The sequence below is a fragment of the Geotrypetes seraphini genome, chromosome 9, assembly GCF_902459505.1.
Source record: "Geotrypetes seraphini chromosome 9, aGeoSer1.1, whole genome shotgun sequence".
Lineage (NCBI taxonomy): Eukaryota > Metazoa > Chordata > Amphibia > Gymnophiona > Dermophiidae > Geotrypetes > Geotrypetes seraphini.
The window spans coordinates 51,041,795-51,060,367 of record NC_047092.1 but is presented as its reverse complement, the minus strand read 5'-3'; the positions used below and the strand labels follow the sequence as shown (position 1 = coordinate 51,060,367).

Sequence of the window (18,573 nt, the reverse complement as noted above, 5' to 3'; positions counted from 1 at the left end):
AAGGGCTCAAGGCAAGTTACGTTTAAGTAAAGTAGGAATTTCATGTCCCTGGAGGGCTTGGAGGATTAAGCGACTTGTCCGAGATCCCAGGCAACATCAGTGGGAACTGAGCCCTGGCTTCCCTGGTTCTCAGCATGCTGCTCTAACCACATTTGGTTACTCATCAGCAAGCTAAAGGCTAGAAAAGCTGAAGCCTGGTGGCCCTTTGGCCACCTATCAAAACATTGCTCAGTAAATTATTTTATGGTTGTTAGTGACCTCGATTTCCGTTAGAATACTGCTGAACATTACTGTTCACGTGGCCAACAGGAAGACACTGGGCTGGAGAGCCAAGTATTAAAGTACCTGCATTTATTTCCAGAATGCTGTAAATGCTATTCCATTCAATATGTTGTATTGTTTTTTCTGGAACCCCAAAACCAACTCTGGGAGTAAACACTGGGTAAATCCGATGGTTAATGTACGCCAATATACTATCGATCCCCTTCCTTATTTTTCTTTTCTTTATGCGTAGTTTTATATGTAAATTACCTAAGAAGTGCTCAGGACCCTCAGGTAGAGGACCCGCAAACAGGGACAAGCCCCAAAATGCACCCCCTTGGTCAATCACAGCACTTCTAATAGTAATTAATATTTCTTTTTCAATTTGTGCTACAGTAGCACAATGCACATAAGCCTTTATCTGCCATCATGTTTCTATTTATTACTGTTTGAAGTACTGTGATTGACCAAGGGGGGGGGGCTCGTCCCCGTTTGTGGGTCCTCTACCTGAGGGTTCTGTGCACTTCTAAGGTTATTTGCATATAAAACTCCGCATAAAGAAAAGAAAAACAGAAAAATAAGGTGTATTGTTTTTCTGTACATTATTCATTATTATACATTATTCCATTCAATGTGTTGTATTGTTTTTCTGCAATAAACTGAAGGAACTTGCGGTTACCTAATGGTTAAAATCAAACACTCAGAAGCGCTAGTGAAAACCAAAATGACACTGCAGGTATTTCATATACATGGGAACAATTACAAGCCTCAGATTGTGGAGCTTCACCCACTTCGGGTTTTGTAAAGAAAAGATTCCCAATCTCCTGCTCCTCTTTACATCACCGGCTTGAACCCATCCTACCTACCTTTCACTAAATTTATATATTTTTTTAATTTTTATTGAGTCTTTTATTAATGTAATAAAGTTAATCTAAAAAAAGTCTCTCTAATTCATTATTTAGAAACTTATTATGAACTTAATAAACTTCATAAACTCCTTACTAAAATTAATTAACAGAACAGCTCATTTCAGAAATCAGATCCGACAGAGTAATGCAAAAATTGTACTTATCTTAGAAAAGTGCACTGATGCTCTAAAGCAGTGGTCCCCAACCCTGGCCTGGAAGACCACCGGGCCAATCAGGTTTTCAGGCTAGCCCTAATGAATATGCATGAAGCAGATTTGCATGCCTGTCACTGCCATTATATGCAAATCTCTCTCATGCATATTCATTAGGGCTAGCATGAAAACCCGATTGGCCTGGTGGTCCTCCAGGACAGGGTTGGGGACCACTGCTCTAATATGCTATGTCGAAAAGTGCACTGGTGCTTTAAAGTGCTTCAATTTCTGTTCATCATTTGTAGCTTCAAGTGCTTTTGTTCCTGCTCTATACAGCCAAAACCGTTGCTTATTTCTTTCATAATTCCCTGGTGTGTATACAGTGTGCATAATACCATCACTAACAGAAGAACTATGAAAGGGTGGTTGATCGCTGGAATAGTCTTCCACTTCGGGTTATTGAGGCCACCAGTGTGGCGGATTTTAAGGCCAGATGGGATAGACATGTGGGATCTATCCGCAAAGATAGATAGTGAGGATCACTGGGGTGGGCAGACTTGATGGGCCTTGGCCCTTATCTGCCGTCTATTTCTATGTTTCTATGTTTCTAAAGGGGTTCTTCTCTGCTGTGTTCAAAAGAGCCCCTACTATCAGTGGTGTAGCAAGGGTGAGAGGTGCCCCTCCCCCCCACTCCTCCCCCTCCTGCTGCACGTGTGCCGCTTCCCTTCCCCCCGTACCTCTGTAACGTTCCTGGCGCGAGCCGCAGCCCCCAAGCTGTTGTTGCGCCAGAATCAGCTCTTCCTGTGATGTCACTTCCTAGGTGCGGGTCCAAAAAGTGGTGTCTGAGGAAAAGCCAACAATGGCGTGACAGCAACTTGGGGGGTTGCTGCTCGCGCCAGGAATGTTACAGAGGTATGGGGGAAGGGAATTGGCACACATGCACGACACGGTGGGGAAGGAGCAAGGGAGGCAAAGGGGTGGATGGGTGCCTGTGCCTTCACCAACACAGCACCCAGGGCGGACCCCCCCCCCTTACTATGCCACTGCCTACTGTCCTTCCCCCCTTCTTATTTAGTTGTGCTCATACAGGGAGGAGCAGTATATATGTGTGTGTGTTTGTGTGTGTGTGTGCACGTATGTCTGTGATGTATCTGAAGAAATGCTCACAAAGTAAAGTAATAGAACATTTTTGCTCATGTCAACTCAGTCCTGGAGGAAAAGTCCATAGTCTGTTATTGAGAAAGACATGGGGAAGCCACTGCTTGCCCTGGATCTGTAGCATGGAATGTTGCTACTCTTTGGGGTTCCGGAATCTTTTGTTACTCTTTTGAATTCTGGAATCGTGCTATTCTTTAGGATTCTGAATGGAATGTTGCTACTCTTTGGGTTTTGACCAGGTACTAGTGACCTGGATTGGCCACCTTGAGAACGGGCTACTGGGCTTAATGGACCATTGGTCTGACCCAGTAAGGCTATTCTTATGTTTAGTTTTCTGTGCACAGTACAGAACCCAGCAAGACTCACAAGTTGTACTTATATTGAGGTTCTTTCAATCAAAATAGAAGTTAGAAAAAAAAGGCCTCTATAGACTTAAAATGTTTATTTGCAAGATCTTTGGGCTTAGGCCTATATAATTGCATAAAATCATCTTTCTGCTTTGAGGGGGGGAGATCCGGGGAAGAAAATTAAGACCGCTGGGACTGTGAGGGGACGGGGATAAATCTTTGTGCCCGCGCCACTCTCTAGTGTTGACCTCCCATCAGAATTGTGCCACTTTGCATAGCACTGGGAAAAGCCAGATTTTATGACCCTTCCCCGGTCATCATGAGAGCTGGGGGGGCCCTGTTTATAGTTGACAGTAGTTGTAATAAATTTAGATCTGATAACATGCTTTACTTATTTATTGGAATTTATTAACCACCTTTTTGAAGAGATTCACCCAAGGCCGTGTACAGCAGGCACAGTTCAGCATAAAATAGTTTTGTTACCAGTTTTGCCCCACTGTGCAAAAGACTATTCAATTGTGTCATATGCTTAAATTTTCTATGTGACCTGGAACCAAACCCTTTGATGCATGTATACCAAACCAGTTACTGAACCTGTATGGGCCTGAACTAGAGTCAAACCAGAATAGCAGTCAGCTTTAGCAGTGTCTTGGGATGGGAAGTGGAAAGGAGAGTGAGCAAGTGAGTGGATTGGAGGCAAGGAGAGAGTGGGGAGTAGATGGGAGACTATGAGTGAGGGAATAGGTGGGGGAGAATTAGAAAGGGAGTGAGTGAAGGTGGGCAGGCAGATGAGTGTTTTGGGGGAAGCAACAAGGTTTCAGTTTGGGAGCAGCATAAACTGAGCTATTGTCTTACTGGGTCTAAGCCAGGGGTTCTCAACCCAGTCCTTGAGACATAGCCAATCAGGTTTTCAGGATACCACAATGAATATGTATGTGATAGATTTGCATACAGTGGAGGCAGTGCATGCAAATTTTTGTAACGCATACTCATTGTGAATATCTTGAAACCCAGATTGATTTTTTTGTGTCCTGAAGACTGTGTTGAGAACCCCTTGTTTAAGCTGAACCATAATTGGAATAGACCCCCCCACCTCAATGTAATGGTTAATTCCTTAATTCCAACATGCCCTGTTCCTTCAACTGGTGACTCTTACAAGTGAACAATTTTCTGCTTTACTTGCTCTACTATTTTTTATTTTACAGTAAAAGTGCAAGTGAAAATATTTCAAATATTCACTGGGCAGGAAAAGCCAGCAGAATCAGTGCAGTGTGCAATTTGTACTAATTGTTTTGAACATCACTGAACATATACACAATTTGAAAGCTCAGCCACCATGTTTATGAGTCAGAGCAGCACTGTGCAGTGTTTTATCAATGCCTCCCCCCTCCCCCCTCCCCCCATGCAGGGTTCACCCTAATAAAATGGAAAGTTTGAAAAAGCCAAAATAGACTATTTTTATTACTGTATTTCAACTGGTAGCTCTTCTTTTTACAAAGTTTGGGAGTTTTATTGGCTCTGTTCTTAATGTTGTTTATAGAATTTATATGTTGCAGGACCAGCCCAAAGAGCAGAGGTGTCAAAGTCCCTCCTCAAGGGCTGCAATCCAGTCAGGATTTCTCCATTGAATATGCATGAGATCTATTTGCATGCACTGCTTTCATTGTATGCTAATAGATCTCATGCATATCCATTGGGGAAATCCTGAAAATCCGACTGGATTGCGGCCCTCGAGGAGGGACTTTGACATCCCTGCCCTAGAGAGAAATTTGCATGTAGTATGATCTCTCTTATGAATATTTCTTATGAACATCCTAAAAACCTAACTAACTGGGTTTCTTTCAGGAAAGGTTTGGGATCACTGCCAAACAATATCTAATTGGGAAAAATTTGTGCAATTGTCATTATTCCTGAACACCTAAGGGCGGGGTTAGCGCAGTACACTGCTTACCAGGCAAACCTTCAGCCATGCAGCTCAAGGCCCTACCCAACATACTCCAGCATTTTCTATTCCTTTCCTTAAAACTCCATCATAGTTCAGCATCTTCTCTTCCCTAATCTCCCCCATTGTCCAGCATCTCCCCTTCCCCTCTGTAACACTTCCCCACAATCCAACATCTCCCTTCCCTTCCCTAACACTCCCTCAGAGTCCATCTTTCCCCTTCTCTTTCCTAATTTTCCACATAGTTCCGCTTTCCCATTTCATTCCCTAACACTCCTCCACAATCCAGCATTTTCCTTTCCCCTTTCTATCCCCCCATAGATTTGCTGCATCTCTCATTCCCCTCTGTATCTTCCCTCCAGGTATTCAGCAAAACCTATTTACCCCCCCCCTCATAAAATATCTCCTTTTCCTGTCCCGTGGTCAGATTTTCTTCACTACTGCCGTACTGTGATGTAGTGGTAATATGGGACCTTTGAACTCAGTACTGCCGTGTACCCCTCCCCTTTCTGTGACTCAGTTATGGTTTGGAGATAGAGTGCGGTACTGTGTTGCAGTCTGGTCAATGAACAGGTAGAGGAGTAGCGGTGGGGGGAGGAAAAATGCTAGGCAATGCTGCTTACATGCTGCTTCCCAAAAGCTGCCCTTTAACTGGATACCTAGTTTCCTGGTGGCAGGGCTGGCCCCATTGTTATTGTATATATAATATAAGCCTACCTGTCCTCTCCCCCCATTCTCTGTCTCAGTGGATAACACTCTCATCCTTCTTGTCTCGTCAGCTCGCAACCTTAGGGTCATTTTTTGACTCCTATTTCTCTGTACAAATCCAACAGACCACCAAAACCTGTCATTTTTTTCTCTATAATATCACCAAAATCTGACCCTTTCTCTCTGAGCACACTACCAAAACCTTATCCACACCCTTATAACCTCTTTTTCACCTTCAAACCATTCAAAACTCTGCGGTGGCTTATATTCTGCCAGAGTCACTATGCTCACATCACTTCATTGCTCCCTATCCATTTCTGAAAACAGTTCAAATTCCTCAATATCTCTCCTCTCTTATCTCGCCCTATACTCCTCCCTGGGAACTCCATTCATCGGACAAGTCTTATCTGTACCCTTCTCCTTTACTGCCAACTCCAGACTAGTTCCTTCCCTCTTGCTGCACCATATGCCTGGAACAGACTGCCTGAGTAAATACATCAAGCTCCGTCCCTGGCAGTAGTCAAATCCAGGCTGAAAGCCCACTTTGTCAAGGTTGTTTTTAATTCCTAACCCCCACTCTCCTGTAAAGTATCCATGCCTGAGAAACTCCCTAACCCCCTACTTGTCCTGTTTGCCTGTTTGATTAGATTGTAAGCTCTACTGAGAAGGGTCTCTCTCTTGAATGTTTTAATGTACAGCACTGCTTATGTCTAGAAGTGCTATGGAAATTATAAGTAGTAGTAGTATATTGAATTGATTGTGTTTTTATAAATATTATGGTGTAAGTCTCTAAGAAAGAGTCTTGCAAAGTGATTCAGAAATTTTTCTAGTAGCACCCAGAATGATTCACTGCTTCAGAATAGGACAGGCATAATGCAGTGCTTCTCAACCCTCTCCTGGAGGCACATTTAGATCAAATTTTCAGGGTTACTATAATGAATTTGCAGGGAATAAAATGGATCTCCAAATCTGTGCAAATTCGTTTGTGGTAATCCTGATAGCCAGCTTAGTTAGGTTTGCCTCCAGGAGAAGGTTGAGAAGCAATATAATACCTATATAATGGCCCCAGTAACAGGTACATGATTTTGATTCCCCCCCCCCCCAACATGAAAGTGTTATAAAGGTGAAAAAAGAGGTAAAGAATAAGAGCAAGAATTACTGTAGGCTGGAGGCCTGGCGGCTGCTGTGCCTTTAAGCCCATGCTCATGGAATACAGTAGCCTGCTCTGGAGCACGAGTGCTTATCTATTTCATGTCATCTTTTAACAGTAGGAAAATGCTTTTGTTTCTTTAACCACTGGCATGTTTCAGGCGGAAGTAAATCTGTAAGGACATGAAAGAAATAAAACAGATATCCCACCATGTGTTTGTGGTTCATTTTCTGTTTTTGCATGGCTTTGCATAACGTGACTGTTTTCTTCTTGATGTGTTTTTCATTCTGTATTTGTATATTCGGGGGGGGGGGGGGAACCCCCTGGCGCACATGTTCTCTGCAGTGGTTGTGCTACTGCAACAAACTAGCAGATTTGGGAATATTGGGAAAAAGAGAAAAGAAAAGAAAACCTTACAGCCACATAGTTAAAGCGTGCGCCACTCCCTCCTCTCCTTTTCCAGGGACTTGAGAGAACATGTAGGCACAAGTTCTCTCTCTCTCCCTCTTTTTTTTAACAGAATAAATTGATTTTCATTTTGACCTAACGTTCATCTCACGCATCCCCCCCCCCCCCTAGAAGGCGTGAAGCTGTAGGTACTCCCAGTGCATCAGAGCATGACGGCTTTGGCTACTTAATTTTATTTGGACATTTTTTTTTTTTTTTTAAACCCAAACGTTCAGTTGGAATTCTCGCCGGGATTCATTTTCATTCCGTCGCCTCGGTCTGGTGTTTGTTGGGACTTTTCTCCCTCCTCCTCCTCCCCCCCCCCCCCCGCGTCAGGGGAGGGAAATCGATGTCTGCCCGCTTTGTCTCGTGCGTTGGGTTGACAAAGGCGTCCGCACACGAACGGCTCTGCTCTAGTCAAGCCCTCTCCGAGCCTCTGCCTAGCAGCAGTCGGTCTTTGCAGTGTCCTGACGTCAGCCACTGTATGCATAAACCGAGCTATTGTTTTACTGGGAGAGCAAAGGGGGCTGTGGATTGCGGTATCTGGTTTCTGCTACCTATTTCTGCCTCACAGAAGGGACACGCCGGCCTTCTTCTGTTCTCGCCGGATTGCAAATAGCAGCTCATGAGGTTTTTAGACTTTTCCTTCCATCGCCGGGGAAAAAGCTTGACCCCCTCCCCCCCCCCCCTTTTCAAAACCAGGACTCGGCAGCTGGGTAGCTCGGAGCGCATTGTCTAGCCCGATGACCCCTGCCGTATAGCAGCTCCCCCCCGCCCCCCCCCCCCCCCATCTCTGCTCTCCTCCACTTTCTCTGTTGGTTTCCTTCTTCTTTCCTCGGGGCCAGCCATGTTTGGCACTGAATCTTCACGTAAGTAAATGTCTTTTCCCAGTTTCTCGCGGCTCAATCGTTGCCTTGTTTTGCGAGTGGCGTTAGTAGCTTCGCCGAAGGGTTGAGGCGAGATGTGGGAGTTGTGCCTCCTCGCAAAAAAAAAAAAAAAAAAGGCGGGGGCTGAGGTTTTGTGGAGGATCCGGCCACCTTTCGCTCTGTGCATCCTTGAAGGTGCAGAGAGCAAGTCAGCTCGGGCTGTCAGTTTTGGCTTGGGCCAGGCCGCTGAGGGAGACAGAAAGTGCTTTTTCACTGGGATGTGTGCACTGGCAGAATCTTTATTCAGAAAAAAATCAGCAAGTGGTCTATAGAATAATTCAAGGTTTTATTTTTTTTTTCAGTTAGGTCGTCCCATATGTTTCCTTTTTTTTAAACCAAGATGAAGGATCATATTCAATTCTGACCTACTAGATAAGCAACTCAAATGAATCCACTTTTGTTTCAACCCAAAACATGAAAGGTATAATAAGCCTGGGTTGTGGTTTGAAAGTGTGGGTTGATGTTCTGTGATTTCACGTTGATCCTGGCACAGAAACTTGTGAGAGAATTAGTTTAGTTGGCGATGGTACATTGCAAGCCCTTAGCTAGGCAGCACTTAAAGCTGACATGGCATCCTATTCAAGAGGGGTTTTTGTGTTGTTGTTTTTTGCAGTTAGTAGAAAGTACTGTATAAGCAGTGGTCATCTGCTCAAAGTTCTGCATTATTTGACAAAAACCTGTTTTAGGGTGCCTCTGTCTACATGGGTGGGGGATCTGCAGGGGATCTGCAAGAAGAAGGGATACAGAGAACATGTGGCTTCAAAAATCATTCTAACATCTCTGTCAGATCTCTGATCAGAAAATAATGGGTATATATTGAAGGAACTGAAGCCAGTACTGGGCAGGCTTGCACGGCCTGTGTCCCGTATATGGACATGCAGTTGAGGATGGGCTGGGGAGGATTTCGATGGCTGGGATGGTTAAGATGGGCTGGAGTGAGCTTTGATGGAAACTCCAGTAGATGGAACCTAAGCACACTACTGGGCAGGGCTCTGGGTTTCTGGCCAGTATCTAATAATAATATTATCTAATAATATTATCTAATAATAATTATTATCTAATAATAATAATAACTTTATTTTTCTATACCGCCATAGTCAAACTGACTTCTAGGCGGTTCACATAAAAAGAAGGCTGGACAATCAGCGAATTATACAATGTAAGAAGAAGGAAGTTACATAATAATTAGGGAAGCATAGGGAAGGAATACATGAGAGAAATAAATTACATAATACATTGGGGTTATAAGGGGAAAGAATATCTGAGAGAGGTCTAAGAAAAAGGACCATTTAAATTAATTTATGGAGCATGTATGATTGGGCAGACTGGATGGACCACTCGAGTCTTTATCTGCCGTCATTTACTATGTATGCCTGTTCAGACCTATTCCCTCTGGGCTCCTTTTACAAAGGTGCGTTAGGACTTTAACACGCGCTGAATTGCCGCGCACGCTAGACCTTAATGCCAGCATTAAGCTGGCGTTAGTTCTAGAAGCATAGCGCGTGGTAATTTCATGCGTGCGCTAATTTCTTTAGCGCACCTTAGTAAAAGGAGCCCTCCGTTTGTCTGTTATTTTCTAGACATGGTTGGAAGGAGCCCTGATTGCTTCTGGTTGCTGTGGAGAGATGGAGAGTTAGCTGGACCCTTAGGGTTAATTTGTTACCTTCATCCACTGTGCTAACCTCCTCTCACACAATCACCAGAGGTTATTCTGGAAATGCAAAACCCGAGGAATGTTTCTAGCTTCCTATGGGAAATATCAGGTTTAAGGAGACCATCACTCACGCTGGCTGTTGACCTAACGTGAAGTTAACGTGAGTCCAACAGTAGCTTAAGTGAATTAAGATCCATCTTAAAAAACTACCAAATGCTTAGAGAGGAAAATAACATTAATTCTTACACAATTTTTTTGGCAATTTATAGATCTTTCTGCAAACATTTTTTCCACCTTAATTATACTGATTTTGGCTTTAGCACCACAGTGCTTTCTTAGAAAACCCACACCTGTTTTTTTACGATGCTGTCCCCGAAGGGCTGACATAGAGTGTTAACGACAAATTGTGTCCTTTGATAAGGAGACACTAAAGGAAAACCTGTGCTGTCACTTCCATTTCCTTTGAGGGAGCTTGGAGGTGCAATTCCTAATTTTCAGAAAAGATGGAACATTGCTTGGACATATGCCCTCTCCTTGTTTTTATAGAGCCTTTCACAAACAACCGCTTTATGGAGTTGTTTTAAGTCACAAGCCTAATTTTCAGAAAAGATGGAACATTGCTTGGACATATGCCCTCTCCTTGTTTTTATAGAGCCTTTCACAAACAACCGCTTTATGGAGTTGTTTTAAGTCACAAACCTATTGGCTTTCAACCGTTGGTTCTCTCTCTCTCTTTTTTTTTTAACTTTTTATTTTTACTTTTAATTTATTTGGATTTAGCGCAGGCCTTTTCATTTAGTTTCCATGGAGACCAGATTTCTTCTAAAAAAAAAAAAAAAAGCAGCAGCATGTTCAAACTAGGATAGCAATCACAGGGATGACAGGATGGTGCTGGCACTGACTGTACACTGCCGGGCATTTTCTGACAAAATGGCAGATTAAGAATACATGGCATGAAAGGGATGTTTTTGATCAGGCTAGATTTTGCCAATCAATTTCTTGCAGAGACAGTAAATAACAATGGTTTAGAAATGATTTTTGTATGTTCATATATGAAAAAGTCAGTGGATGGACAACATAGATATCAGATGATAATATAATATATATATATATATATATATATATATTCAATTTAAAAAATATATATATATATATATATTTAGATCCTGTTGCAAGACCAGTAACTGATTGTATCTCAAAAAGTCAAAATAAATAATATGAAATAAGACCAAAACAATCCAGAAAGCTCTCTAAAAAAAAAAGGATGAATGAGATGCAAACTTCCAAGCATAACTTCTAGATACTGGAATGGATGTAAAAAAAATCTGGTGAAACAAAAGCCTAGACAGTGGAATGGGGTGGGGTCCTGGGATCATAGAACCCCACCAATATTTTGCCCAACACAGCGTCAGCAACTGGAAAGCTTAGGGATGGGGGGGGGCAGAGAATGATTTATTTAGCTTTCCCAGTCCAAAAGGTCTTCCATTATCCCTGAACAAAAGCATTGATGAGTAGATGTTAGAGATGGAAAGTGTGTGTCGCATGACACATGTGCAGTCATTAATTTATATGATGACACATATGTGCCACATACGTTTCAATTGATCCATGTTGAGAGAAGACATATCACATGCTGTGCTGATGCCAGTAAGCTGGTAAACTTGTGCTTTAACCATATATGCATGAAAAGCTCAATTTGGTAGCTGTTCACTTTGGTCTGGCACCAATATCAATGGTGCTTACTTTTTATGGGGAAACTGAGAAAATTCAGTACAATGAAAGCTTGAGTTTTATGCAGTCTAGAGCACTGTTTCCCAAGTCAGTCCTGGAGTAGCCCATTGTCAGTCAGGTTTTCAGGTTATCCACAATGAATATGCATGAAAGAAATTTGCATATAATGGAGGCAGTGTTTTCAGATCAAATTTATGCATATTCATTGTGGATATACTTAAAACCTAACTGGCAAGGGGGTACGTTAGGATTCATTTTGGAAACACTGTCTTTCTTATCACGGTCCTGGATATCCACAATGAGTATGCATAAACTTGATTTGCATATACTGTCTCCATTATATGCAAATTTCTTTCATGCATATTCATTGTGGATATTCTGAAAAACCTGCCTGGCAAGGGAGGGTAACTCCAGGAATGAGTTGAGAAACACTGGTCTAGAGCAAGCTTTGAATGACTTCTAGAAGTGCTTAAATCGGTGAGTGCTTACCATACTGCAGAGTTCCTTTGGGACACTGTCTTAGATACAGTAGATTCATGTCACAAAGAGGCCGAAAGAGCAGGTCTGGGATTTACTCTGTTGCATCTGTGACTTGTGATTCAAATTAATCTAAGGCGAGCAGGAGAACAAAGCCATAGGTGCAATAATTTCAGAACCAGGGCCAGTTCCATGGAATTTACTTCCCATCACTTTGAGACAGGAGAAAATGTATTTAACATTTTATAAATAATTGAAGGCTCAACTAAACAAGTATTTGGTGAGTGATGATTGTTTTCTGTTTGCCTGTGGTGTGTTTCTTTGTCTTATATTACAGGAGATATGATTCAGACGTTCAAATACTTGAAAGGTATTAAAGTAGAACAAAATCTTTTCCAGAAAAAGGAAAATGGTAAAACCAGAGGACATAACTTGAGGTTGAGGGGTGGGAGACTCAAGAGCAATATAAGGAAATTCGTCTTCTAGGAGAGGGTGGTGGATGCTTGAATGCGCTCCCGAGAGAGGTAGTGGAGAGGAAAATGATGACAGAGTTCAAAAAAGCATGGGATGAACACAGAGGATCTAGAATCGGAAAATAATAGTAAATATTGAAGAACTAAGGCTAGTACTTGCATGGTCTGTGTCTATATGTGGCCGTTTGGGGGAGGATGGGCTGGGGAGGGCTTCAATGGCTGGGAGGGTATAGATGGACTGGAGTGAACTTTGATTGAGACTTCAGTAGTTGGAACCTAAGAACAGTACCGGGCAGAGCTTTAGATTTGTGCCCAGAAATAGCTAAGGAGAAGAAGACCAACAAATTTTTAGATTGAATCAGGTTGGGCAGACTAGATGGACTATTCGAGTCTTTATCTGTCGTCATCTACTATGTTACTATGTTGTCCTCCACCTCGAACAGTCTCTAACTGGATTAGGCAGATATAAGAATTTTAAAATAAAATAAGTAAACTAGGGCCTTCTCAGGCTGACCCTTCTGTTGTTCTGATCACCTCGGTAGTGTGCAAAATTCCCCTGATGCAAAACCTTTGACACAATGTGAATTTTTGTGAAAGAGAGAGGAAGGTAAATATTGCTGCATGCAGTTGAGAAATGGCAGTGATTTATAGTTGAGCAAAACGTACACAGATTATGAGCCCACACACTTACCTATTCCAAAATCTCACCATACTAGATTATCAAGGATGCTACCAACATATCTCAGAAGCTTAGTGGCAGAATCTTTGGTTTGTAAATGTTGAATTTGCCCTACATTTATCCATTCCTGCTTGGCTGAGCAATCTTGGCTTAACGAAATAACCTGAAGTTTGTTCGAGAGCTAGTGCACTGATATCAATCTTCAATTGTTTCTGTCTGCTGGAAAACCTGAAAGACTGTGCTTGTTATTTTAGAAGCTGTCCACGTGGTATTCAGCCTGCAACAGAATGCCAAGTCAAAACCACTCACAGCCGCTGTTTGACCTGACTCCAGATATTCAGTCTGGGGCATGTGCAGACCCTGACATTCAGTATCTGGGTATCAGCAGTCACCTGGAAATTAAACGGGCATGGGCCAAAATGTGGCACAGTGGTTAAATTAAATGGGCATGGAAATTAAATGTGGCACAGTGGTTAAAGCTACAGCCTCAGCACCCTGAGATTGTGGGTTCAAGCCTATGCTGTTCCTTGTGACCCTGGGCAAGTCACTTAATCCCCCATTACTCCAGGTACATTAAATATTTTGTGAGCCTGCTGGGACAGACAGGGGAAAATGCTTGAGTATCTGAATAAATTAATGTAAACTGTTCTGAGTTCCCCTGGGAGAACATTATAGAAAATTGATTAAATAAAGGCTATCCTAACTATGTGGTTACTTAGATGGTTAACAAACAGCCTCCACTACCCAGCTAAGTAGGTGCTCCCTCCATGCTCTGCCTCAGCCTCCTACCCTTAACCTGAATGGTTACAAGATGGCCAATTAACAGTGATTTTCAGTGCCATTGAATATGAGCTGCCAGGTCACTCAGTGAAGTTTAACCAGACAGGAGCATCTCTTGCCCAGTTAAACCCTTTTGAATATCAGAACTCCTATTCTTGTTTTGAATGTCTGAAAATGGGCATTTAACCATCCATATTGCATGGATATCCAAATCTCAATTATATAAAGCCAGGATATGGGTGTCTTAACACTGTAGTATGTCCGTAGGGCCGGAGGGGGGTGCATGGTTTGGGCATATTTTTGGCCGGGACTAAGGAGGACCCAAAATATGGTCATCTAACTCTGATCACAGAAGGGGAAAGGGATGTCCAAATCTAAAAAGATGGACACCTGGTACTTGGCAGGTATAGGTTACAGAATGGTGCTATGACTGAGCAGCTGTCCACAGCAGGGTTTAAGGCACAACACCTCCTTAATCTCCCTAGTGATAGCTGTCTCTCTTTCTCTCCCCCAGAGGTGAAACCAACAAGGGATACTGGGCTGTATGACAGCTTGAGGTACTAAGGCAGGGGTGTCAAAGTCCCTCCTTGAGGGCCGGAATCCAGTCGGGTTTTCAGGATTTCCCCCAATGAATATGCATGAGATCTATTTCATTGTATGCTAATAGATCTCATGCATATTCATTGGGGAAATCCTGAAAACCTGACTGGATTCTGGCCCTCGAGGATGGACTTTGACGCCCCTGTATTAAGGCATTCTTAACAAAGCAGCACTCGAGTTTGAGAAATAATCTAATGGTTAGTAGACAGAGAACTAAGGAACCTACATTCAAAACTTACTACTACTAATCATTTCTATAGCACTACTGGACCTACATCCCTGTACCTCAAAACAAAGAAGAGACAGTCCCTACTCAAAAGAGCTTCCAATCTAGTCAAGACAAACAAACTGGACACACTTTTTAATGGCACTAACCAGTCAAGTACTGCTAAAATGAATACTTAGCCATGAACAAACGATTTAACCAGTTCTGGCTGATTAAATCACTTTGAATGCAAATCCTTATCATGCTGCTCTTAGCCATCCCCAAATAAATGTTTTTTAACATTAAAATTGATTGCATTGTGACCAATTTTTATGGAATAATTAACCTCCAAGAATAGAGCTTAACAAGCTTTAAGCTTCCAAAAGGTATTCAGTTCCTAGATTTCTGGACTTCACTATCAGGCCTTCCTTTAATGGCACGGGCATCCATTGGATCTCTAAGAAGGAAGTTACGGAGGAGCCTAATTGGTTAGAGCTTGAAAGAGAGCCATTTTATCCAGGTATTATCTTGGCTAATATCTAAGAACATAAGAAAATAAGAATAGCCTTACTGGGTCAGACCAATGATCCATCAAGCCCAGTAGCCCGTTCTCACTGTGGCCAATCCAGGTCACTAGTACCTGCCCAAAACCCAAGGAGTAGCAATATTCCATGCTACCAATCCAGGGCAAGCAGTTACTTCCCCCCCGTATTTGTCAACAACAGACTATGGACTTTTCCTCCAGGAACTTGTCCAAACCTTTGTTAAAACCAGCTATGCTATCCACTCTTACCACAACCTCTGGCAATGTGTTCCAGAGCTTAACTATTCTCTGAATGAAAAAAAATTTCCTCCTATTGGTTTTAAAAGTATTTCCCTGTAACTTCATCAAGTGTCCTCTAGTCTTTGTAATTTTTGTTGGAGTCAAAAATTGATCCACTTGTACCCGTTCTACCACTCAGGATTTTGTAGACTTCAATCATATCTCCCCTCAGCCATCTCTTTTCCAAGCTGAAGAGCCCTAACGTTTTAGTCTTTCCTCATATGAGAGGAGTTCCATCCCCTTTATCATCTTGGTCGCTCTTCTTGGAATCTTTTCTAGCACCACTACAGCATATCTTTCTTGAGATGACACCAGAATTGAGCGATACAGGGGCATTATAACATTCTTAGTCTTGTTAACCATCCCTTGTTTAATAATTCCTAGCATCCTGTTTGCTTTTGTAGCTGCCGCCGCGCATTGGACGGAAGATTTCATCATATTGTCTACGACAGTGGTCTCAAACTCAAACCCTTTGCAGGGCCACATTTTGGATTTGTAGGTATTTGGAGGGCCTCAGAAAAAAATAGTTAATGTCTTATTAAAGAAATGACAATTTTGCATGAGGTAACTCTTTATAATTTATAAATTTTTCCTTTTGGCTAAGTCTTAATAATAATATTGTCATTTATAGCTAAAGAGACATATGAGCAAGAAACTATTTTATTTTACTTTTGTGATTATGATATGATATGACATGATCGAAATACTGACGAGAATAGACTTAGTGGATAAGGACAGATTGTTCACTCTATCCAAGGTAGGAGAACGAGAGGGCACTCTCTAAAGCTGAAAGGGGATAGATTCAGTACAAACGTGAGGAAGTTCTTCTTCACCCAGAGAGTGGTAGACAACTGGAACGCTCTTCCGGAGTCTGTTATAGGGAAAAACACCCTCCAGGGATTCAAGACAAAGTTAAACAAGTTCTTGCTAATCTGGAACGTACGCAGGTGAGGCTGGACTCATTTAGAGCACTGGTCTTTGACCTGAGGGCTGCCATGTGAGCAGACGGCTAGGCAGGATGGACTGCTGGTCTGACCCAGCAGCGGCAATTCTTATGTTCTTAAACATACCAAGGGCCTCAAAAGAGTACCTGAAAGGCCGCATGTGGCCCCTGGGCTGTGAGTTTGAGACCACTGGTCTACGATAATACCAAGATCCTTTTCTTGGACGCTAACCTCCAAGGTGGACCCTAGCATCCGGTAGCTGATTCAGGTTCTTTCCAGTGTTCAACACTTTGCATTTGTCCATATTAAATTTCATCTGCTATTTGGACTTCCAGTCTTCCAATTTCCTAAGGTCCGCCTGCAATTTTTCACAATCCTTATGCATTTTAACAACTTTGAACAGTTTAGTGTAATCTGCAAATTTAACCATATCACTCGTCGTTCCAATTTCCAGATCATTTATAAATAAGTTAAATAGCACTGGTTCCAGTACAGACCCCTACTCTCCTCCATTGAGAAAAATTACCATTTAACCCTATCCTCTGTTTTCTATCCGATAACCAATTCCTAATCCACAACTGAACTTTGCCATCTAGCTCATAACACTATAGATCGAATCTGTGTATTGTGGCCAAGCTACCCGTATCATGACATTGTTCATGCAATTATTGGTTTTTAGACAAAGGAAACATGAATTTTTAAATTATTATTTCATTTATTTAAGGAACACCCATATCACCCATGTGAAAAAGTAACTGCCCCCTAAACCTAAAAACTGGTTGCACAACCTTTAACAGTACTAATTGCAGCCAAATCCATCCTGTAGTTTGATATTAGTCTTTCATGTCGCTGCTGAGGAATCTTAGTCTACTCTACTTTGCAGAACTGCATTATGGGAATTCAGACGCATTCATAGGTTTTTATGCATGAACTGCCCGTTTCTGGTCCTGCCACTTTTTTCAATTGATGCAAATTCAAAGCTCATATTATTCAGTTCATTCTTTCCACATTCTTCTTCGTATTGAGTTGCTTCAATAAATAAATAACTTCATATTTCATTTATATATTCAAATTTTCTCATATTCTTTCATCATTTGACCTCAGGGCTACACTTGAATTATCTATTTCATGTACAATTCAAGCAAGCCTTCTCATCGGTCAAAAATTATTCATACATCTTATAAGATTAATATAATGCCAAAAGCACTTATCTTAATTAGCAGCAGGGAGGGACTCCGACGTGAATTCGCGTTTCGCAAATAAATGTTTCAAGGAAAGTCCCCTATAATAAATATGAAGCATCATTATAAACTGACTAACAAAGTTAAAATAACCAGCAAAATACATCTATATACATAAATTCTCACCATTTAGATCAGACCACCACATTCTCCGTGCTGTTCTAATATGGCGGCATCTTAGTGCAAACGTTAAATACACATTCAATCACAGATCACTCCACACAGAGCCCTCCCAAAGCAACATCAACCACTCCAGCTCTATGTTCAGCCCCTTGGGGCTGACAGTATTCAACTCAAAAATCCATTTCTGCTCGCGGTAGTTGAGAAATCTTTCTAGATCACCACCCTCCCACCTTGCCACAGCATAAAATTATTATTATTATTATTATCTCTGTTGGGTTCAAGTCATGGCTTTGACTAGTCCAACCCAAAATGTTAATTTTGTTTCTCCTCAGTCATTCAGATACAGACTTGCTTTTGTGTTGTGGATCATTGTCTTGCTACATAACCCAATTACACTTCAACTTCAGGTTACAAACATATGACCGGCCATTTCCCTTAAGAATTTTCTGGTACAGCGCAGAATCTATGGTTCCTTCAATAGAAACATAGAAAAAAGCAGCAGAAAAGGGCTATAGCCCACCAAGTCTGCCCATTCCAAGTATCCCCTCCCCTGAATTTACTCCCTTAAAGATCCCACGTGAGTATCCCATTTTCTCTTAAAATCCATCACGCTGCTGGCCTTTATCACCTGGAGTGGGAGTCTGTTCCAGTGATCCACTACTCTTTCGGCACACTATCACCATCTTGTTTTTGCTGTTGGTGGACACTAATTAGAATTGAAAACATGAGATACTATTTGATTCATTTTTTCCCTGCCACTACTGAGTGCATACTGACTCATAAAAAAGCACAGTTTTAGAAATGTAAAGCTTCATAACTTTTTCTCTGATATTAGGCAGAATTA

General features: G+C 41.9%; 1 protein-coding gene across 7 annotated transcripts in view; it reads left to right on the top strand.

The window, feature by feature from the left end:
- Positions 1 to 18,573, top strand: part of ST7 (suppression of tumorigenicity 7) — a 323,411-nt gene that overhangs the window by 103,296 nt on the left and 201,542 nt on the right. Inside the window, exon 1 of one of the 7 annotated variants that reach the window (XM_033959035.1) lies at positions 7,420 to 7,703. The exons of 3 other annotated variants lie outside the window; for them this stretch is intronic. Coding sequence is in view for 2 of the 4 variants with exons in the window: in XM_033959033.1 (XP_033814924.1) it covers positions 7,921 to 7,942 (22 nt within the window). In the remaining 2 variants the exon portion in view is untranslated. Of the gene's footprint in view, positions 1 to 7,419; positions 7,943 to 8,301; positions 8,421 to 18,573 lie in introns of those variants that run through there. 3 more of the 7 variants (XM_033959033.1, XM_033959030.1, XM_033959034.1) reach the window with 3 other exon arrangements.